Source organism: Phragmites australis, chromosome 1 (genome assembly GCF_958298935.1).
Source record: "Phragmites australis chromosome 1, lpPhrAust1.1, whole genome shotgun sequence".
Taxonomy (NCBI): domain Eukaryota; kingdom Viridiplantae; phylum Streptophyta; class Magnoliopsida; order Poales; family Poaceae; genus Phragmites; species Phragmites australis.
Genome location: NC_084921.1, coordinates 33,176,181 through 33,198,948, shown reverse-complemented (window position 1 = coordinate 33,198,948; position 22,768 = coordinate 33,176,181). Strand labels below are relative to the sequence as shown.

The 22,768-nt window shown below is 43.9% G+C and overlaps 3 protein-coding genes across 4 annotated transcripts; 1 reads left to right on the top strand and 2 right to left on the bottom strand.

The window, feature by feature from the left end:
- The first annotated feature begins 557 nt into the window (after nucleotides 1-557).
- LOC133915864 (uncharacterized) lies at nucleotides 558-6,400 on the top strand. 2 transcript variants are annotated; one of them, XM_062359234.1, is made up of 21 exons: nucleotides 558-895; nucleotides 2,214-2,293; nucleotides 2,383-2,469; nucleotides 2,658-2,708; nucleotides 2,814-2,931; nucleotides 3,020-3,076; nucleotides 3,178-3,242; nucleotides 3,355-3,438; nucleotides 3,541-3,591; nucleotides 3,679-3,741; nucleotides 3,875-3,921; nucleotides 4,010-4,079; nucleotides 4,158-4,220; nucleotides 4,321-4,410; nucleotides 4,490-4,528; nucleotides 4,651-4,878; nucleotides 5,009-5,094; nucleotides 5,189-5,237; nucleotides 5,378-5,458; nucleotides 5,537-5,630; nucleotides 5,758-6,400. In XM_062359234.1, exons 1-21 carry the CDS (start codon nucleotides 778-780, stop codon nucleotides 5,952-5,954), a joined length of 1,818 nt encoding a protein of 605 aa, XP_062215218.1. In that variant the 5' UTR covers nucleotides 558-777; the 3' UTR covers nucleotides 5,955-6,400. The 2 variants fall into 2 exon arrangements, with proteins under 2 accessions (XP_062215218.1, XP_062215227.1); XM_062359243.1 differs by having other exon boundaries at nucleotides 760-895; nucleotides 2,051-2,293.
- Nucleotides 6,401-6,556: 156 nt separating this feature from the next.
- On the bottom strand, nucleotides 6,557-7,769 carry LOC133884230 (uncharacterized; the record flags this gene model as incomplete). The annotated part of the gene is made up of 2 exons (XM_062323582.1): nucleotides 6,557-6,705; nucleotides 7,265-7,769. A coding segment is annotated over one exon (453 nt), but the record flags the coding sequence as incomplete, so codon positions are not given.
- Nucleotides 7,770-8,400: 631 nt separating this feature from the next.
- LOC133884220 (pentatricopeptide repeat-containing protein At5g39980, chloroplastic-like) lies at nucleotides 8,401-8,889 on the bottom strand. The gene has a single exon (XM_062323571.1). The coding sequence runs from the start codon at nucleotides 8,887-8,889 to the stop codon at nucleotides 8,401-8,403; it is 489 nt and encodes a 162-aa protein (XP_062179555.1).
- Between the last annotated feature and the right edge of the window lie 13,879 nt (nucleotides 8,890-22,768).

Here is a 22,768-nt window from a genome sequence, read left to right as displayed (position 1 = left end):
GATGCAGAGGAGGGGATCCGATGAAAAGGCAAGATTGTCCATACGCAAATGTGAGATGTTGCGATCAATTTTTTGCAGTAGTTGATTTGGGATGTTGCATATATTTAGTTTGACTATAGCTTTCTGGTTTCATTTTAGGGTGCTGAATTTTGACATTGCGAATGTTGGTTTCGATTGTCGTATATGTTCATTCTGATTGCTGTGTTGCGGATGTTGATTCTGATTGTTGTATATGTCCATTCTGATTATTGTGTTGTGGATGTTGCAACTCATATATATGTTGCAGACGTTGATTCCGATTGTTGCATATGAACTTCTAAATTGTTGGAATTTTAATATAACAACAATTGATTTGTTTCATACTTTTTGTGCTTTTAAAAAAAAATCCTTGTACATAAAGCAATATCTGGTATTGGTGTTTTATGGAGGTAACATGATTTTTTTTTCAAATCCCTTTCAGAGATCGAATCCTATTTATGGCCGGACGCTAGCAGGCAAAAAAAATTATAGTAGAAGGGAAAAGAGGGATTTGGGGGTGTATAAATAACACACGCCAAAGCCCTCGTCCTCCATCTATCCCTGCCGCCTCCATTGCCTCCTGAACGGCGGCCCTCTGTCCCCTCCCCTCCTAAAACCTCCTTCCCCCGCGCCGCCCGCACGAGCGCTCGCGTCCACCAACCGGCCTTACCCGCTCGTGCGTAAGCGCGCGCGTGGACGCGGTCAGGGTAGGAGGCGGCGGCGGCTTGGGATTTGTCTGGCCCGAGATTTCCGGGCGAGATGAAGTACGTGCTGGTCACCGGCGGGGTGCTGAGCGGGCTTGGCAAGGGCGTTACGGCCAGCAGCATCGGTGTCGTCCTCAAGGCGTGCGGCCTTCGCATTACGTCTATCAAGATCGGTACGTGCCACCACCGCCCGCCGCCTGCAAAAAAAAAAAAAAAAAAAAAAAAAAAACGCACGTCCCGCGCGCCTCTTCCGTTCGAAAGCCGACTTGGGGCTCGGAAAGGGCGCGTTCTTGGGGGGTGTTTTTCTGGGGGATTTGACCGGTGGTAGCTCTGTCCCCTCGATCCGTTCCGGCGCGACTGGCCGGCGAAACATTTGCTTTTGGAGCGATTCGTGGGGGCGCATGGCTGTGGGTGGGGGTAGGTGCGGGGAGGACCCGGGGTTCTTGGTTGGGTTTGGTGAAAAGCCTCTTTTGAATCTTCCGCTCAGTGCTATTGACATTCCATTCGTTGGCGTCTGGGGTTTTAGGAGGACGTGCTGTAAAAATGGATGTGATGTTGATCATTAGTTCGGTAATCTTGTCTCGTGTGCAGTGAGAGAGGTTGTCTGTCTTTTTCTTCAAAGATTGCTTCGTTAATGGGCACCTACTCTAGGTTATACTTTGTGCAAAGAGGATTTCCCCCACACCTGATTTTGTTTAGGAGAGGATTATATTTTGGGGGGGATTGTACCTTTTTTTTTTTTTACTTTGCAGTTGTGATTTGGGAATCTTCTGCTTGAGCGATAAGGTTTGAAGTTTGAACATGGTCCATTCAAGATTGGTCCAATATTCTAGAACCTTGTGATTTTTTACTTCACTGGTTGGTGGTCAGCACTTATGCTTGAACAAGTGCCTATGGCAATATGTTCCACCCTCGTTTGATACAAAAGAAGAAAAAAAATGCGGCAGTCACATGAACGGGCTCCCAAATATCTGAAGAAAAATATGCTTTTGTTGGATGCACATAAATTTGCTTCGACTCTCAAAAGTTGAGCATAATATTTGGTTCTCTATGCCGTGGCCACGGAAACAAGGTGGTTGGAGAAGACTAGGTTTTCCCTCCCATCCTTGGCTTTGTTTTCCAGATACCTATGCTGTGGAGGGCTTGCCTATGCTGATTTAGATATCAGATGACGTGAATGCTGATTTAGAAATCATGCACTAACAATTGGATGCCAGCCTTGCACAGTGGAATATTTGACTTCATTCAATCCAATATTACATGCTTTGTTCACTCCAGTTATTCTTATCCATTACCACCTAAACCCTTCTTTGTTTTTGCTGTTGTAGCCTTGTGACTGTTTGTACTATTGCTGCACGTGGGCTTTGATCGTGCCCTTTGCCTTGTAAAATTGGTGGCGGCAAGCCAGCTAATACTTGCTCGAATCCTCTAGTTGCTTGCTTTTGTCTTAATGTGGTTGACATGTTCTGTTTGAATTACCTGAATATGTAGATCCTTACCTTAACATTGATGCTGGGACTATGTCCCCATTTGAACATGGTGAAGTATTCGTGTTGGATGATGGTGGCGAGGTATTGATATAGTGATGTCACCAAGTTAAATTGCTAGGGGTAGCGCATGTTAGCCCAACTGATTTAAGATTGTATTTCACATCTTTTAGGTGGACTTGGATCTGGGGAATTATGAGAGGTTTCTTGACATTAAATTGACTCGGGACAATAATATAACCACCGGAAAGATTTATCAGGTAAACATAATATTTTTTCCTTGTCAGATCTTACATTATGACATTGCATTTGCAAATTGGTACAATAGTGTATTTGCAAATTGTCAGATCTTGACATTAAATTGATTCGTAAATACAGTTGCTTTTCCCTGCATAAAAGGCTGCTCTGACTTTTCTTAATTTACTTTGATTTTGATGGTTTATGACAGTCTGTACTTGAGAAGGAGAGAAAGGGCGAATACTTGGGAAAGACTGTCCAGGTGTGGATCACCTCATGTGGACTTAAGTTTATTTTTTCTGTCGTGGGAACTTCTGCCTGTATGTTTTTGTTCTAGTGCTGATCATTCAAGCGATTTATTTTAAAGGTTGTGCCACACATCACAAATGCCATACAAGAGTGGATCGAGCGTATTGCTATGATACCAGTGGATGGCAAGGAGGGACCAGCTGATGTCTGTGTGATAGAACTGGGAGGCACTATAGGTGGCATGAGATAACCAATTGTTTTAAATATTTATTTTGGTTGATAGCTGTAGCAATAGATGTTTGATTGCGTTGTGAACACCTGCAGGTGATATTGAATCGATGCCATTTATTGAAGCTTTGGGTCAATTCTCTTATCGTGTTGGTGAGGAGCTGCAGTGTTATTCTGATGCATACAATCTCTAGTCCATCTTCTGTTAGTAAGTGGGAGTGATGATCTCATCTATACGTTATTTTGGTTGCCAGGTCCTGGGAACTTCTGTTTGGTGCATGTCAGTCTGGTTCCAGTTCTGAATGTTGTTGGTGAACAGGTATGTTCCACTATTTATTGACTGATCATATGATTTACTTATTATTGGGAGAAATCTGTTTGGGCCCACTGACCTATTTTTTATTCTCTATCTGTGCTGTTTACTCCTGCAGAAAACAAAGCCAACTCAACATAGTGTGCGTGGCTTAAGGGGACTCGGGCTCACCCCAAATATTTTAGCTTGCCGCAGTACAAAGGTTAGTCATCAAACTCAGTACCTTTGTGCGGTATCTTGGTAGACTATGGCCTTAGTGAGTTTCTTAATACTACTTTTCATAAACTGAAACTGTGTTTAACAGGAATTGGAAGATAATGTGAAGGAAAAACTCTCCCAGTTCTGCCATGTGCCGGTAATGGAACTGTAAACCTTTTCAGATGGAGATTCATATGCTTTAGTAACTAATTGCTCCAGGAAGCTAATGAGTAGTTTTCCACAGGCAACAAACATTGTCTCTTTGTATGATGTTTCCAATATCTGGCACATTCCTTTGCTGCTATGGGTATACCACATCTCATTTTCTTTGTACTCTGTTCCCAAATATTCTTAAATTTGGGATCGAAGGGAACACTAAAATTCATTTTCTGTGTTTCTGGAATTCATGTTCTGTGCTGAATCTGATTTGTGCCCTGCAGGACCAAAAGGCACATGAGGCTATTCTTAAAGATCTGAACCTTGAAAGGTTTGTCTCGATATCAAGTCAGTGTGTTCTCTGCAAGCCGTGGCATTGTTGTGCACAGGCAACTGATATTTCTTTCTAACATTTCCAGTTTTGCTCGGGAGCCAAAGTTAGACGAATGGATCGCAAGAGCTACTATATTTGATGCCCTTCAAGACACTGTTAGTTTTTTAAGTTAGACCCCTGCCTTTGGAAACTTCTTTGCATTAGTTCCATGTGATTAACAGTGATCATTTCAGGTGAGGATCGCTATGGTCGGGAAGTACACTGGCTTATCAGATTCATACCTCTCTGTGTTGAAAGTGAGCATGTCAGCTTGTTCAATACAATGATGATTTGTTTTTTTCTTTCTAAATGTTAACACTGTCATCTAACTTTGTATCTGTTGCAAAAATTTTGCAGGCCCTCTTGCATGCTTCTGTTAATTGTCGCAGGAAGCTTGTTATTGATTGGGTTGCTTCTACGGATCTTGAGGACTCCACTGCCATTGAGGTTTGGCGCAATCTCCTATTATTCCACATGTTGTCTTGGGGTGTTCTCTTTTCTTACTTGGCTCTTGCTATATTTCTAGGCACCTGATTCGTATGAAACAGCCTGGAATTTATTGAGGGTGAGGAGTTTGCAGATTATTTCAGAACGTGGATAGTTGGAATTGTGTCACGTATATGATTTCTGTAATATATTTTACTTGCTATGATGGATTGATGGTTACATGAAGAGCTTTCATTTCAGGGGGCAGATGGAATTTTAGTACCTGGTGGCTTTGGTGACAGAGGTGTTCAAGGGAAAATTCTGGCTGCTAAGTATGCCCGTGAAAACAATGTTCCATATCTTGGTATATGTCTCGGAATGCAGATTGCTGTGGTGGAGTTTGCTCGCCATGTCATGAATCTCTCTGACGCAAACAGCACTGAATTTGATCTTAATACCAAGACCCCATGTGTTATTTTTATGCCTGAGGTAATTATTGTGAATTTGCTTGCATTTGTAGTGACTTAAATTTGACACAGATTGCCATTGAAAATTTGATGGCAAGAGCAATATTTTGTCAGTCTGATACAGATCATCTCGGAATTTTATTTTGTTTTAGGGTTCCAAATCACATATGGGTGGGACAATGCGTCTAGGATCAAGGAGGACATTTTTCAAGGTCGTGGATTGCAAGTCTGCTAAATTGTAAGTGCATATATATCCTTCTGCATAACTCATTGTGTCCCTTTGATTAAGTTTTCTTTGAAATAACCCCTCACTGATTAATTTGACCATTTAGGTATGGCAATGTCACTTATGTAGATGAGAGGCATCGGCACAGATATGAGGTCTGTTTATTAGGATTTGCCAGTTTTGTAAATGGCATCTAAATGCTATGAATTCTGCTGTCTGTTATGATCTTGTTATTACCGCTTGCCTATTCTTTTATTTGTTTCTGATATGGACTGAAATATTGCCACCATCACAGGTCAACCCTGATATGGTTCCAGAGTTTGAAAATGCTGGACTTCAGTTTGTTGGCAAAGATGGTACTGGAAGGAGAATGGAGGTCTGATTCAAACTGAAACTTGCGTGAACAATTTGTAACTTTCGTGAAAACCATCTCATTCATTATACTACTTTCTAGATTATTGAAATACCCAGTCACCGATATTTTGTTGGTGCACAATTCCATCCGGAGTTCAAGTCAAGACCTTCAAAACCTTCTCCGCTCTTTGTGGGTAAGATGCTATCTCTTCTTGAATGTTTTGCTATTCCAGCCTTTCCAGAAACATTTGTGTTGCACTTTATAGATAGGAAATGGTTCCTCCAAAAATCATATGCTAATCCTCATTTACATTTCTGCAGGACTAATCGCCGCTTCATCTGGGCAGTTGGATAGAATGCTGCAAGACTGTTGCAATGGCCATGTGGTTTCACCTAAACAATCTCTAAGCAATGGCCCTTACACCTCTACAGTACACCAAAATGGGCACGCAAAGAAGCTTGCCAATGGTCTTTCAAATGGAACATACTATGCCAATGGCAATGGTGTGCATGCTTAGTGCATCAGTAGGTGGCCTGAGGATTTGCAACTTTTTACTTCAATTTTGCAGTTCATGTTGCATCAGTTTTGTCGTGGCTGGATCAACTGGCTCATCAGTTTCGAGGAAGAAAAAGTTCTTGTGCCCGATGTGGACTGTCTGCAGGGGGTGGTACTCGTTCGGTGGATCTCTTTGAAGGCACGAGATAGTGGTTTTTGTGTTCTTCTCTACCATCTTCTGTAAGCTAATAGGGCAGATTTTGGTAAGAAGAGTTTCTATGCTGTATATCTGAAAGAGGCTGAACGTTTTGGTTACTTAAAATTAAAATAGATTTTCAGTGAGCTCTAAAGCTGGTGCTGAAAGTGCTGCAATGGAAGAGAGAATTTCGGTGTTAGGCAGTCTGTATTTGGACACAGTTTTTTGTGCTTTTGCACAAATAAGTTAATGCTAGTATGCCAGCTTAGTAATGTGCCAGCGAGTATCAACAAATCCAAGTTCTACAGAAACTAAGACACTGCCATCTTAGGCAGAAGCCTGTCGTACTCCGGCTAGAATCGGGATCCTCTGGACTTCACAGTAGGGCCGATGTGAGCCGTCCGGTCAAAAATGGATGGACCAGACCGAGGGCTACAGTAGTTCTGTCCTTTGTTTCGAATAAGCCAAGTTCTCTTGTGAGTTCATCACAGACCCTCCGGCTATAGTCTGTACAGGCAGAATCTGTCCTTTGTTCTGAATAAGCCAAGCCACGATAAGCTGTGCCATTTCGGCAAACCTGTAACATAAGCTTATATTATTCTCCTAAATTACATTTAAATGCAAATAGTTTATCAGAGAAATGATTTGGAGCATAAACACTCCGGTATGACGGGTCTGTGACGAACTCAAACATTGCAATAATCCAATACAACACACCACTTCAGAGATGAAATTTCCCCAATCGTATGCGCACCCATCTATCCAATCAAGCCATCAAGCTCTGCCACAATCTTTTAGTGAACTATGTTCTAGGCGTGGCAACACTCATTAGTCATTAGTTCCAGTATCAATACAAATCCACACACGCTTTTTTCGAGAGCGTGCATTGCATGCATTTAATTAAGAGAAAGAGTTGGTACAAACATAATAAACAAAACATCACAAGAGAAGGAAAAAAGAGAGACCACAGCTAGACGATTAAACAGAGAGGAGGGAAAACTGAGAACAAAAACAGAGGGGGCAATTTCACAGATGCTATCATGCTAGTCTCAATCATTTCACTATCTAAATTAATAGCTCATCAGATTTTCTATCAGTTCTAGGACAATAATCTATGAAAATTGAAAAGATTTCACCTCTGCATCCAAAGCAGGGAAGCACCATGCATCGTTCTTCCACCTCAATGGCTCATGGTTCCCACTCCGCAAGAAGCTTGTCAACCAGCTCCACCACCTTCTCGGTCTCCGGCAGCCGCATCGCTTCCTCCAGTGCCGACGACTCCTCGATCCTCGCGTCCTGCAGCATCGCGTCCCGCACCGCCTCCCGCAGCTCTTGCGAGGCCTGGACCCCGTCCGCGGCCATCTCCCTGAGCGCGACGAGGGCGCTCTTGGTGCCCTCGAGGCGGCAGAGACTCGCGACGGCGGAGGTGTAGGCGGCGGCGTTGGGCCGCCGCGGGGAGTCCGGGCGGCAGAGCCAGCGCAGCACTGACGCGGCGTCGCGTGCGCGGCGGAGGGAGAGGAGGTGGTCGAGCAGCGGCGCGGCGAGCGGGAGCGGAGAGGGGCGGGCTGGGTGGTGGAGGAGCGCGGTGATGTCACGACCGCTGCGCAATCGGACAAGCAATCGAACGGGAAACAAGGGAATTCATGTAATTTCAGGGAGAAATCGAGAAATAAGCTACAATACTCTTTAGGAACCTCAAGTCCTGTTATAGACTTTGACTTAATGGAATGATCCTAGAAACTCTTCTCAGCTGGGTTATAATCTCTCGGGCTCGACTACAGCTCATAATGCGATTAACAAAAAGCAAAATAAGCTAAACTAAGGATCAACCTACTTAACTACTGTTTATCAAACGATAAGACTGATTATCTTCACGCCGTCCGATAGAGCTAGCCGGACAAATACCCCTCCGTGAGAGCATACTTGCCCTCAAGTAGAGGTGGGACTTGGACTGGTCTGGACTGGCCCGGCACGGTCCGGTCTGGCCTTGGATCACGTCGAGCCACGGTTCCCCAGCACGATTAGCACGTCGTGTCTTGCTGGGCTGGCACGACTCGTCTCCCGCGAGGCTCAGGCACATTCCAACGGCACGCCAGGCCTCGTTGGGCCGGGCCAAGCATGGGCATGACTCGAGCTCCGCGTCCTAGCCAATCGCTAGCCTGCCACCACTACTGCAGTCCTGTCCACGACCTACCCAATGCTGGTTGCCGCCTCCCTCTCCCTCTCGGTGCATAGACCAGAATAGCCGGTCCACCTCGCGCGCGAGGTCAAGCTACCCGTACGCATTGAGCACGATGTTGAACACCATGACGTCTGGCTTGACGCTCACAGCGTGCATGTGTGAGAAGAGCGAGACGGAAGTGAGGTGCCGCCCCCGACGTGCCAACGCGACGAGGATGGGGGAGTAGGACTCCGCGTTGGGCGTGACGCCATCAACGGGCATGTCGTGGAGCAGCAGCCGCTTGGCCTCGCGGAGCAAGTCAGATTTGCAGTAAGCGGCAACGGCGATGTTGTAGGCCTTGAGGTCGGGCTTGATCCCTGTGCCCAGCAGCCGGGAGAAGAGCGCGAGTGCCTTGGACGCGTCACCGCTGCCGAGGGCGAGATGGATGAGGTTGGAGAAGAGGACGAGGTCGGGCGCCACAGCGTCGTCCTCTATGAGTGGCAGGAAGCTGAGCGTGTGGTCTAGGTGGCCTGCGCGGGTGAGCACCATGAGGAGTGTGGAGTATGGGAAGGTGTCGGGGGCGACGCCCCTGTCGTGCATCTTGAGGAGGAGGCCGATGGCGAGGCGGAGCTCGCCAGTGTGGCAGGAGGATCATATGAGGAGGTTGTAAGGGATGAGGAGCACGGGGCCAGGAGGTTCAACGTGAGGAGGTTAAGCAAAGCGACGCCGCAGCGCGAGTCGGGGAGGCAGGAGAGGAGTGTGCTGAGGAGGCGTGCGGAGACGGGGCGGTGCAGGGAGAGCACGGCAGCCAGGTCGGGAGCCGTGCACACGGCGGAGAGTGCGGCCACAAGGGCGGGGACGTCAAGGATGCGGCCCTCGCACTGGGGTTGTTGGAGCTTGGCAGACTTATGGTGGAGGTGGAGGGGGTGGGGGCTGGGGAGGTTAGGGTTAAGCCATACGGATTTCGCGGCTTGGAGGCGGCGTGGGAAGGGGACGGGAGCGCGGTGGCCGTAGCCGTGGGCTTCAAGGATAAGGAGGGTGCCCTGGCTAGCCGCGCCAAAGCTTTTTGCCACCCACGTTTTGGCCCCGCGTGGGCGTGGGATTTAATCGCGTGTGGGCGCCAGTGCGTGGCCGCGCCAATATTAATTGCAGAAGAAAAAAGATGCAATTGGGGAACATAAATTTTATTAATTGCAAATACATGCTAGTACATAGCCTCATTAAAAACCTTACGCCCCGGTAACGAAAAGAGTATTGCCATGGCATTCGCGATCTATGGGTCCTCTAGTTGGTGCTGTTGTCGAGTTTCCATGGCCTCCCAATCCTTGAGGCAAGTGAGTGCCTCGACCATCTCGTGCGTAAGAGATGACCTTCGTTCTTCGATTATTCTTCCCGCTGTGCTGAATGTTGATTCTGAAGATACAGATGATACTGGCACAAGAAGAACATCTCGTGCGAATTGGGAAAGCACAGGAAATTGACATTCGTTTTCTTTCCACCATCCAAGGAGGTCGATTTGGTCATCATCCTAAAGTAGTGGATCATGAGAGACATGATCCAAATCGAGGTAGTGGTTGAGCTCTACGTTGGGGTTCCAGGATGACTTAGCCGGCTGAGTTGAGGAAGAAGAGTCCTTGCCCTTCAGTTTCTACCACATGTTAACCGCCATAGTTTTTCTTTTCTCATTTTGTGCTGGTTCAGACCTCGGGTTAGGTTGACCAAACTTCTTCTGGTACATACCAAAATCTCGAAGTATCTCAGATTTAACATGTGAGTAAGCAGCTGAGTAATCAAGATCAAGTGCATCGACAAGAAAACGAAAAGCAAGATCTAATTTCTCTAACTTCTTATGTGGATCAAAGATGAGAGAAAAACAATATAAGTGTGGAATAGCATTGAAATATTTTTAAGTATTTTTCCTTCATTGCATTAATAATAGGGACTAGCATTTCTTTTGTACTATGCTCATTAAACGTGTCAACATTTTTCATAAGCTATTCAAGAACTAGAGGAGATGTAGGGTAGTAAATACCAGACAGTTGTGTTGATGCGTTATAGAATGGTTTAAGAGACGACGTAAACTTGTAGCAACTTTCCAATCTTTGTTAGTAAGCAATATGCCTATACCTTGAGCATTGATAAAATTGTTGAAAATGTTCTCATACCCTTTTACCTGTTTTAGTATAGTGTATGTTGAGTTCCAACTAACTTTCATGTCTAGGCCGAATTTTCTTGGGTTCAAACCGTTAATCTTGCAGTACTCCTTGAATTTGATGTACGCCAATGGAGAGCTCGAAAGAATGCGAATAGCACTATAGATATTGTTTACATATTGACTTACTTGAGACATACCTGCATGTACCTTGAGGTTGATGATGTGGCATATACATCTTTGGTGGAGAACATATCCACCAATGTAGCTCTATATATATGGTTCCAGTGTCTTCATGGCCGATATGTTCGCCGATGTGTTATTCAATGTAATATAAACAATCCTATTTTCTATCCCATATTCTTGGATAACCTCTAGGGTAAGTACGGCTATGGCCTCTCCAGTGTGCGACTCATCAATAACCCTGAATCATATGACCCTTTCATTTAGCTTGTACTCGTTGTCTATGTAATGGGCAACAACACTAAGGTAGCATGTTCTCTGGTGTGAAGACGTCCAAATGTCTGATGTCAAGGCAACAGAAAAGCTTATGGCCCAAAAACTTTGTTTCAAAAAATTCATTTTTCCTTTGCACCTTCTCATTATATCTCTCTTGGTGGTTTTCCTAAACACATTATTGTACTGTGGACAAAAGGCTTTTTGTATCATTCTTTCAAAGCTATTACTTTCGCCCATCCTAATGGGTAGATTCTCCATAGCTGTATGCATAGCAATTTCATCACGAGCTATTTGAGAATCATAAACCCATGTACTTACAGAGCCATCTACAGAGATGTTTAGTTGAGTTTGCACTCTTTCGCCTTGTTCTCACATGGCAAACTTTTTCAAGCATACCGGATAATGGTGGTTTAGATACCCCGTACCACCACATGAGCCTACAGAATATTCTTTTTTGCAATAATTACAAGTTGCAAACACTACAACCAACTTACCATTGCACATTTCTTTATTCTTAGTGAAATGCTTCCAACATTATACTCCCCCCCCCCCCCGTCTATGGAGCAGATGGCCCGGCAGTATCATTGGTTGTCACTGTCTCCGTAACGAGGTAGTTAGTCGTTGCTTCCTCTGGTATGGAATAGCCTTCGCCTTCGTGTTGCTCCTCCTCGTAGCCGTCCACACCGTCCAAATGGCAGTCATCCATCCCATAGTCTCCCATGCTTGGGGACAGAAAGCATGGATCGGGAACCTCGACCATGGACGAACCAGGACTTGGAGAGCTGTTGCACACACTGCGCCTTATTACGCTCTTTTCCTACCAGTTTGACCACCAGGGAGCATATTTTTGTGTGTGAGGATTTGATGTTGCTAGTGTGAAACTGTGAACTGTGAAGATCATGACCAAATGAGCCGGTGAATCAGTGGCGAAACGAGCAATGAAAACATAGATTATAAAGGCATTATGTGAACGTTGGTTTTTTGCCCGTTGCCTCTTTTGCCCGTTGCCTCTCTAGTCATATCTGCTCCCTCTTTAGCCATATCAGCACTATGTCGACATACACTACTACAGAACAGGCCATAAGTAGTGCCCTATCAGTGTCGGTTGTGCAAAAACCGCTATTGAAGATGTATCAGTGTCGGTTCTTAATATCTCAAGTGCGAAAAACGAGTAAGCCGCTAAGAACCGGCACTGAAAAGGACTATCAGTGCTGGTTGGAGCCACCAATTTGCACTAATGTGTCCAGACCTGAACTTGGTCTCCAATCCAATTTTGGCTCTGTCGGCTCGGTCCTCACGTCCAAAGTCTTATCTATTTCCTCACAGTCACATCCACAGAGCGAGCCTTATCTCTTCCTCAATAGCCTCACTGAATCGATCCTCTCTCTCTCTCTCTCTCTCTCTCTCTCTCTCTCTCTCTCTCTCTTTGTCAGTCTGGCAGGCTTCATGAGCATCGACTGATGCGTGAAGAACCTTTTGCTACTGTTTCCAGTCAAAACAGTGAAAAAGAAAGCATGGCGAGGTCATGCATGTCTAATACACGAGCTAGCCTAGCTACCCACACCACCTTTTGCTTTCGCCATTTCCATCGGTTGAGGCTCTACTTGTGGCAGCTAGCAGCATGCCATCTTTGGCGCACCGCAGTACAATGCCACTACCAGACTTGCCGCCCAGTTATGAAATCACGCAGAGAAAAAAATTCAGTGACACACACGCTAAGACAAAATTACCATTACAGAACTGAAAACATGATTAGTAAAGCACTTGTAACAAGAAATACTTACAAGTGAGTGTTGTCCATCAGTCGCCGCTACAGGCGAAAGTGCTGGTGATACCTGAGTTACCTATAGACTCTGTTCGGGAAGTAGGGCTCCACCGTAACGTCAAATACCAATCGCCACCTCGTAAGTCAAAGAGCCTAGTCCCTGTGGCACAAGTAGGAGAGGCCAAGAGGTGCACGCTTCCTAACCGCCTCGTGGTCGTAAGGTGTCTAGCGCACCTTGTCCGTCTGCAGCTGGTTGAATGCCGCAACGAATTGAGGGTATGAAGCGTGTATCATCGCTGTCGCCCACCTTGGCTGCATGAAAAATTGAAGTGTTAGGCATATAAGCATAATGAAAGAACTGTACTTAAAGAAATGTATTAACTTGTATTACTTACGTCGCACTTGCACCAGAGTTAACCCATCATAGGGTCATCCACTGCGTCATGCATGCCAAAATTGTCGAGGAAGTAGATAGAACCATTCTACTCGTCGTATGACCTCAGCTGTGAGCAGACTATGTCAAAGTGCTCGTACGACCACAGGTTGAGGAGCAATGAACAACCTGTGATCAATGCTAAGGCACTGCTCTTACAGCAAGCCTTGCACAACGCTCAATACATTTGTGCTAGGACAGTGGAGCCCCAACTGTACTGAGGGACTTGTTCCAGGGAGCCGTCCGTAATCTGCTGCATGAAGAAGATGAACTGCTTGTCAAAGGTGTCTTGGTGTGTGGTGGTGAAGGGGACCCACCAGAACAGCCACAGCAGGTATGCCTCTAGGTGCCATCGCATTCTCTAGTCATGAATCAGGTGTGAGGTGGTCTGCCTGGAACTTCTCGAACCAGGCCTTTGACGGATCGTGCTTCGAGTTGAAGCCCACCTGCTTTGGCTGCTGATCCTCAGGGATGATTCTGTTGAACTTAGCAAGCACATCGTCCCTCCACCCGGCATGCAAGTCAAGCATATAAGTCCCCACTAAGGGCAAACTCAGTAGCATGGAGACATCCTACAGTGTGACAGTCATCTCACCTATGAACAGGTGCAAAGTGTGCGTCTCCAGCCTCCAATGGTCGACAAGTGCAGTCAGTAGTGCCTGGTCAAGGGTAATCTGGGGGACCTAGTCCCTAGTCAGGTCGAGAAGACACATCAACAAAACAAGACCCGATGCCCTCAACCTAAAAAAAATAAAGAATGAAAGCAATATATCAGGGGCTTTAGAACAACAAACATATAATGAACGAACTTATTACCTTAGAATCCAACACTAGTCAAGCCTCCAAAAGTGGTTCAGAGTACGTAGACTCAAGGTGGAGTGCAGCTCGGTGCCCTCCAAATGTGTTTGATGCGTTGTATCAATCACTAGGTCAATGAGCTTCATACCTAGAAGCAAAAAAAGATTCTACTGCATAACATAATGAATATGAGAAGCACATAGTATTGAAACACAGAACATGCAAAATAAAAATTGAACTCCAATGAAATAAAACATAAAGAATAGTGCATAACTCAAACACGTTATTAGAAGAAACGGAGCAGCATGTTCAAATGCATCATATAGTACAACAAATTATGTAAAACAAATTATAGATAATTACAACTGTTCATAATATTACAATACATAGTCAGATAGTCCAAATATTACATAATACAACATGGTTGAAATATTACAACAAGGTTCAAAATTACATCACATACTAAGGTTATCTAGTTCTCTGAATAATACATAATACAACATGGTCCAAATATTACATGACATAATCAGGTTGTCTGATACTACAAATAATACATAATACAACATGGTCCAAATTACAACATAATCCAAATATTACAACATGGTTCAAAAAGGAGTCTCATTCAAAGGATTCTTCTTCTTCTTTGGCTTGCGGGCTGGGACACACCTCACCTATTCGCCTGACGCCAAAGTGTCCACCAAATACTGATCACACTGCCCCCTCGAATGCAGACCTCGACATACCAGGCACTTCTTGTGGGCTCATGCTCCCTCAACATCATCCATATCATTCCTAATACGCTGAGTCTTTCGTCACCTCTTTGTGTCAACATTGCTGTTTCGATCTGAAATATAAGATGGACCATTTTCAGGTGGCTTCGTGAAGTCCTTTACCGCCCGCCACCCAAGCAACTCCCTAGCCCAAGTACTTTCTATGGCTTCCTTGCGGTAGTATGACGACAAGAAATACTCCGACTCTATGTTGCCCTTCGTGCAACAAGCTAGCACATGAGAGCAAGATAAATGCATCAGTGATGGCTTGTTGCTTGTGCACTCACACTTGTTGTCCGTTGGCCACAACCTACATTCTATTGTAATTTCCTGCCTTCCAATACCGAGTTTGTCCTTGTCACGCAACATCACCTCAAACACATGCTGACGGTTACCAACAACATGAACTCTATGGGACTGGGCCTTCCCGCTCTTCTATTCCATGTAAGATGTTATCTTCTCCGTGTACACCCTTTGCGGGTTGCCCAAATGTAGCGCGACCTTTATGTAACACTCTCGGAGTGTCACAACCCAAATTCTTAAAACCCAGAAAATTTAGAAACTTAACCAAAGGAAATAAAGGAATTTGCAAAATTAAATAATCCAAGTGCATATATTTGATTGCTTGATTTTGTGAGTTAGTATAATATATATAAGTAGTATATACGCTGTGTATGTTTGATATACACGTGTATATACATGAGAGAAATATATTAGAAAAAGGAAAGGCTTTTAGATTAAAAAGATTGAAGCCCACCTCTCCCTTTTTGTCTTCCCTCTGTTGTCTCAGTTTTGACCCGATCCAACCAGCCCAGTCGTCACCCTCTCTTCTCCTTTCTCTGGGTTGCAACCCATCTCGTCAGTTCAGCCCACCCGATCGTCCCCAACCTCCAGGTCCCCTCTTCCTCGCTATCTCGTGTCGCCGTGTTGTGCCACCGAGGAAGCCCGAGCTGGCCATAGGCCAAGGATCAAGTCCGATGTGCATACGAAGGAGAAGATCTTCTAGAAGCTCATCGGCTACGGATAAGCAAGAATCATGGCCGACGACGCCTTATCTCTAAACGGGATCGAGCTCAAATCAGAGTTCAGTTGATGCCACCACCATTCAAATTGAGTCCGAGAGAGCTCTATCTCTTCTGGGTATATTAGGCTCCTGAAACCCCTCCCCTAGAGCATCCCAAAGCAAGTCATTGGTTTAGAGCTTGAGAGCCTCCTCATAGCTCCGTCCGCTGCCGCATCAGTGAAGAAAGCTGTTGCCATCGATCTCGGTCATCGAAGCTCAATAGCCACTGGCGAAGGGTTCGCTAGTATCACAGGAGCATGAGGAAGCTTCCCGAGGCAATCTCGACCGCCAATCATCACCGGAGCGTGGTCTACACGACGTCGACCGAGGAGGAGCGTCACCGTGCGACGTCGCCAACCTAGCTAGAGGTTTCCCCGAGCTTCAATGTGTGTCTAGGTGAGTTCCCTCGTGAGCTTGTGTCTCTGTTTCGCCTCTCACCATCAAGATTTGGTCACCGAAGCGCCATTCCGGCAGGAGTCCGGCTGAGCGCTGCCGCAGGAGCCATCTCCGTCGCCGTGCTGCCGTGTAGATGAGGGCCAAGTACTGTGAATCAACCATAATCTGAGTCAGCCGAATGCCAAGTCATCCAGGTACGTTAGCATTTTTTGCTGATGTGTCATGCCACCTCAGCAAAGAATGCCCAGTTAGCGTTGTTTTTCTTTTAAATTGTTTTAATTGTTTTGTTGACATCATAAATATTAAATACTGAGCAATAAATAGATGTCTAGTGTAAAAATAATTCCAAAAATAATAATAATTTGGAAATTGATTTATGATAATGTTTAATAGGTTTATTTAATTCTAATTAATAGTTTTATATAGTTTTATAATTCAAATAAATGCTAGAAAATTTTAGAAAAAACCCCCATAAAATCATAGATGGCTTTGGAAAATTCTAGAAATTTTCTAGCAACATAATTTCATCTGTAGTTAATCTTCTTAGTCCTATTTTAAAATTTAGAAAATCATAACTTGATAACCGTAGCTCTGTTTTGGCCCGTTCTCTCACCAGATTGTCTTAAATAGAGTGATCTTGTTTATGATTATGCTTGTTGTGTGATATTTGGTTCTTTTTGGATCTTGCTGTTTATGTGTTGTTGTTTTTTGCGTATGTTACGAGTAGACATCAACATTCAGAAGGATCTAGAAGGTCTGTAGGATCAGGATTTTAAAGACCCAGCTAAGTTCAGTGAAAGCAAATTGTGTTCTTGAACATATCTATCCTAATTTTACAAATGTTTTATTTTACAAACACACATGCTAATAATATATTGAGAATCATATGAGTTAGGCTTCAACCTAGTTTTCCCTTAGCATCCATGTCGCTATAGTATGGTTTTGCATTATGGAAGGGTAGATGATGCTTAGCCTTGCTTTAGGATGGAAGTCATGATAAATGTTCCATGAACATGATAATGGTCCTATGCAACAATAATAAAATATGATAGAATAATTTTTGTAGCAACATGGCATAGAGATTTGAGCATGCGGTATGATCGGTAGGTGATGTACGGTTGGGAAAAGTGGTAGTCTTGCTCAAATCTAAGAACCAGTATGTGCGATGATATTTATGTGTTTACAGTACAACCACAAATCTTGTATGGGACAAGGCTAGCCAAGTAATTTGCTTTACTCTCAGTATAGTGTAGACCATTTAGTGGTACGGAGAATGGAAGGGATGGACTTCCTTAGATCCGTAAGGCGCAAAAGGGAACTTCTATTGTTGGGGGATGGTTATGCAAACTCAGATGACTATGGAGCAGCTTGTGGCTATACAAACTTAGATTTTGCAACCAGGCAATAACCAACATGCAACAGACTACTCATAATCAGCCACCGCCACAGCCCTACCACCACAACCAGTCCAAGTTGGAGGAATTCATGAGGACTAAGCCACATAGTTCTCTCACACCACTAAACTACTCGATGTAGATGATTGGCTTAAGACAATTGAGAAGAAGTTATTGATCGCGCAATGCAATGATCGTAAGAAGGTTCTGTATGCTGCACATTAGCTCACCAGTCCTGCCACTAACTGGTGGGATGCTTTCTGCAATGCCCATGAGGACCAGGAGCCAGTCACTTGGACAGAATTCAAGGAAGCTTTTCTTCACCATCATGTGCCGGCAGACACTATCGCTATAATGAAGGAGTTCCGCAACCTGAAGCAAGGGTCTATGTCAGTGAACGAGTATGTCAACACATTTACTCAACTCTCAAGGTATGCATCAAAGGATGTTGACACAGATGAAAAGAAACAGGAGCGTTTCTTGGATAGGTTGGTTTATGAAATGCAAGCTCAGTTAAGTACCCAGGACTACCCCGACTTTCAGCATTTGGTAAACAAGACACTAGTATTAGAAGACAAACGTCGTATGCTTGGTGAAGATCTCAAGAGAAGAATGACTTCAAAAGGACAACACTCAGGCAACAACTATTGGCCACGCACCATGCTGCACCAAGGACAACAGCAGTCATCCACTCAGTCTCGACCTCAAGCAGAAGCACCTCGCCCTGCAAACCAGCAACCCCGCTCCAACACAAGCTACAACACACTAGCCCTGGCCAAGAACTCTAACTCACAGGCTACAACTGGATGCACATGTTTCAACTGTCATGAGACTGGACACTATGCTAAGTGTCCTAAGAGAGGCAGAACCAAACCTGAGTCCCTTTCAACTTGAACACATGAACGAAGACACCTGCTCTAACTCAGAATCGCAATCAATATCATACACCTGCACCACCCAACAGAGCTCATCAGAACCATGTGAAGGGACGTGTGAACCATGTCTCTGCAGAAGAAGCTCAAGATGCACCTAACATCGTACTTGGTATGTTCTTTGTCAACTCAGCCCCTGCCTCTGTTTTGTTTGATTCTGGAGCCTCGTATTCATTCATTACATCTAAGTATGTGACAAAGCATAGTTTGCTTGTAACCACCTTGAAACATAAGATGCTAATTAGCTCACCTGGTGGAGAAATGAGAGCTAGTCTCCTCTGCCCTAAGTTAAGCCTTAAATTACAGGGGGTAGAGTTCCCAGCCAATCTCATCGTCCTGGAATCAAATGGGATTGATGTGATCCTTGGAATGAATTGGTTAGCAATGTTCAAATGAGTGATAGAGTGTGCTAGAAGGGCAGACACCTTGGAAAATGGAGAAGGAGTCAAGGTAGATTTTGTGGCAGACACATCATTAGTAGAAGAATGCAAGCTGAACCATCTTGAAGGATCGATAGTAGACCAGATACGGATAGTCTGTGAGTTTCCACATGTGTTCCCTGATAAATTACAAGGCATGCCACCAGACCGAGACATTGAGTTTGTAATTAATCTTGTGCCTAGAACTGCACATATAGCTAAGAGACCCTATAGGATGCTTGCTAATGATCTAGCCAAACTAAAAAAGCAAATACAAGAGTTATTACAAAAGGGTTATGTCCGCCCTAGTACCTCGCCATAGGGAGCACCTGTGCTCTTCGTGCAGAAGAAAGTTGGAAGCCAAAGGACGTGCATAGATTATCGAGCACTTAATGATGTCATCATAAAGAAATAGTACCCCTTACCTAGGATCAAAGATCTGTTCGACCAACTTACTTGAGCTCGAGTTTTCAAAGATAGACTTGAGGTTAGGATATCATCAAATAAGAATTCAGAAATTGAATATACCCAAGATAGCATTCATCACCCAGTACGTATTATATGAGTTCAAGGTTATGTCGTTCGCTTTAACTAATGCCCCATCTTACTTTATGTACCTCATGAATAAGGTTTTTATGGAGTATCTAGATAAGTTCATTGTGATGTTTATTGATGACATATTGGTTTACTTTAAGAGTGAAGAAGAACATGAAGAGCACATAAGAAAAGTTTTAGGAAAGCTTAGAGAACATCAACTGTATGCTAAGCTTAGTAAGTGTGAGTTTTAATTAACAAAGGTATCATTTCTTGGACATGTTTTATCTGCCAGAGGAGTTGCAGTAGATCCAAGTAAGGTAAAAGATGTGTTGAATTGGAAATCACCTACTAGTGTTACAGAAGTGAGAAGTTTCTGTGGTCTAGCAGGATATAACTGACATTTCATAGAAGGATTCTTGAAGATAGCTAAGCCGCTCGTAGGTTTGCTAAAGAAGGAAAAGAGATATGAATGGACATGCGCTTGTGAAGCAAGTTTCAATGCGCTAAAGAAAAAGTTAACTACAGCCCCGGTGCTAGTGTTGCCGGATCTTCAGAAAAATTTCAATATATACTGTGACGCATCTCGATAAGGTCTTAGATGTGTATTAATGCAAGAAGGTCAAGTGATAGCGTACGCTTTGAGATAGTTGTAGACTCATGAGAAGAATTACCTGACTCATGACCTGGAGTTAGCAGCAGTGATACATCCTTTGAAGATATGTAGGTATTATCTTCTTGGAAAAAGATGTGAAATATACACGGATCATAAGAGCTTGAAGTATATATTCACCCAGATGGATATTAACTTGAGGCAATGAAGATGGCTAGAATTGATCAAGGATTATGATGTAGGAATCCATTATCACCTGAGAAAAGCAAACGTGGTTGTAGACGTGTTAAGTTGGAAAGTGTACTGTACCACGACTATGTTGCAAGAAGCTCGACCGACTTTGTGTGAAGAATTCCAACGTCTTAACCTAAGTTTTGTCACGGATTTAGAGGCGATAACCATGGAAGTGGAACCTACTTTGGATGAGGACAATTTAAAGGGACAGGCGGAAGATGAAAATATCAAAGGGATTAAGGAGAATATTAAAGCAGGAAAGGCCCCAAAATTCTTGAAGGACAAGAAAGATATAGTATGGTTTGGCAAGCGCATCTGTGTACTAGATCAAAAGGAGCTTAAGGAGATAATCCTAAGCGAAGCCTATGAATCAGTTTACTCTATTCACCTAGGCAGTACCAAGATTTGAAGATCATTATTGGTGGCCTGGTATGAAACAAGAAATAGCCGAGTATATGGCAATGTGTAATGTATGTTAGCGTGTGAAAGCAGAACATCAGAAACTAGCAGGATTGCTACAGCCTCTGAAGATACCAGAATGAAAGTGGGAAGAAATTGGGATGGATTTCATAGTCGGATTACCTCGTACCTAATCAGGCTATGATTCAATATGGGTCATTATGGATCGTCTCATGAAGGTAGCTCATTTTATCCTGGTTAAAACAACTTATAAAGGAGATAAGTTAGCAGAGTTATATATATCCAAGATTGTGTGCTTACATGGAGTTTCAAAGAGAATAGTGTCAGAACGAGGGACCCAATTCACCTCAAGGTTTTAGTAGAAACTTCATGAATCCTTAAACACGAAGTTGAGTTTTATTCGGCATATCACCCACAGACAAATGGACAGATAGAAAGAATAAACCAAATAATTGAGGATATATTGCGAGCATGTGCTCTTCAAAATTGCAAAAATTGGGAAGAACTTGCTGTATGTAGTATTTTCGTATAACAACAGTTATCAGTCTAGTTTATAGATGACCTCATTCGAGGCATTATATGGAAGGAAGTGTACAAAACCCCTGCATTGGAGTGAGACTGAAGAAGGTCAAGTATTTAGATCAAAAATACTCAAGGAAGTTGAGGAGCAAGTCAAGGCAATATGAAAAAAGTTAAAGACAGCCCAATCCAGAGAAAAGAGTTATACAGACAACCAATGTTGAGAGTTAACTTTTAAGGTTGGAGATTATGTGTATCTCAAGGTCTTGCCTTTAAAAGGACTTTGTCATTTTAAGGTTAGAGGCAAGTTGGCACCCACGTACATTGGATCATTTTGATTGATGGCTAGATGTGGAGAAGTGGCCTAGCAGTTGGAACTGCCACCCAAGCTGGAGGATGTGCACAACATGTTTCATATATCACAGCTGAAGAAGTGTTTGCGAGTACCATAAGAACAATTACCCTTGGAAAAAGTGGAATCGTGGGAGAATTTGACTTATTCAGAATACCCGATCAAGATTCTAGAAACGACAGAGGAAGTGACTCGAAGAAAGGTCATACGTATGTGCAAAGTACAATGGAGTCATCATACTGAAGATGAAGCAACCTGGGAACAAGAAGAAGAGCTAAAGGCAGAGTTTCCTCACTTGTTTGGACATCATCTCAAATCTCCAGAACGAGATTCATTTAGGGGGGGGGGGGTAGATTTTGTAACAACCCAAATTCTTAAAACCCGAAAAAGTTAGGAACTTAACCAAAGGAAATAAAGGAATTTACAAAAATATATAATCCAAGTGCATATATGTGTAAATATTTGATTGCTTGATTTTGTAAGCTAGTATAATATATATAAGTAGTATACATGTTGTGTGTATTTAATATACATGCGTATATACATGAGACAAATAGATTAGAAAAAGGAAAAGCTTTTAGATTAAAAAGGTTGAAGCCCACCTCTCTCTTTTTCTCTTCCCTCTCTTGTCTCAGTTTCGGCCCGATCCAACTAGTCCAGCCATCACCAACTCTTCTCCTTTCTCTGGGTCGCAACCCATCTCATCGGGTCAGCCCACCTGGTCGTCCCCAACCTCCAGCTCCCTTCTTCCTCGCTCTCTCATGTCGCTGTGTTGTGCCACCGAGGAAGCTTGAGCCGGCCATGGGCCAAGGATCAAGTATGACATGCATATGAAGGAGAAGATCTTCTAGAAGCTTGCTAGCTAAGGATAAGCAAGAATCATGGCTGTAGATGTATTATCTCTAAATGTGATCGAGCTCAAATCGGAGTTGGAGTTGATGCCACTGCCATTCAAATTGAGTCTGAGCCGCCCACGAGCCCTATCTCTTCTGGGTATGTTAGGCACACAAAACCCCTCCTCTAGAGCATCTCAAAGCAAGCCATAAGTTTAGAGCTTGAAATCCACTGCATAGCTCCGTCCGCCACCACGTCAATGAAGAAAACTGCCGCTGTCAATCTCGGTCGCCAAAGCTCAATAGCCACCACCGAAGGATTCGCTAGTATCTCAAGAGTGTGAGGAAGCTTCTCGAGGCAATTCTGACTACCGATTGTCACCAGAGCATCGT

Coding starts and splice junctions, on each gene's coding strand:
- LOC133915864 (XM_062359234.1), top strand. CDS start 778: ATGAAGTACGTGCTGGTCACCGGCGGGGTGCTGAGCGGGCTTGGCAAG. Junction 4,411..4,489: donor AGGACTCCACTGCCATTGAG/GTTTGGCGCAAT, acceptor CTATATTTCTAG/GCACCTGATTCGTATGAAAC. Junction 4,879..5,008: donor GTGTTATTTTTATGCCTGAG/GTAATTATTGTG, acceptor ATTTTGTTTTAG/GGTTCCAAATCACATATGGG.
- LOC133884220 (XM_062323571.1), bottom strand. CDS start 8,889: ATGCACGACAGGGGCGTCGCCCCCGACACCTTCCCATACTCCACACTC.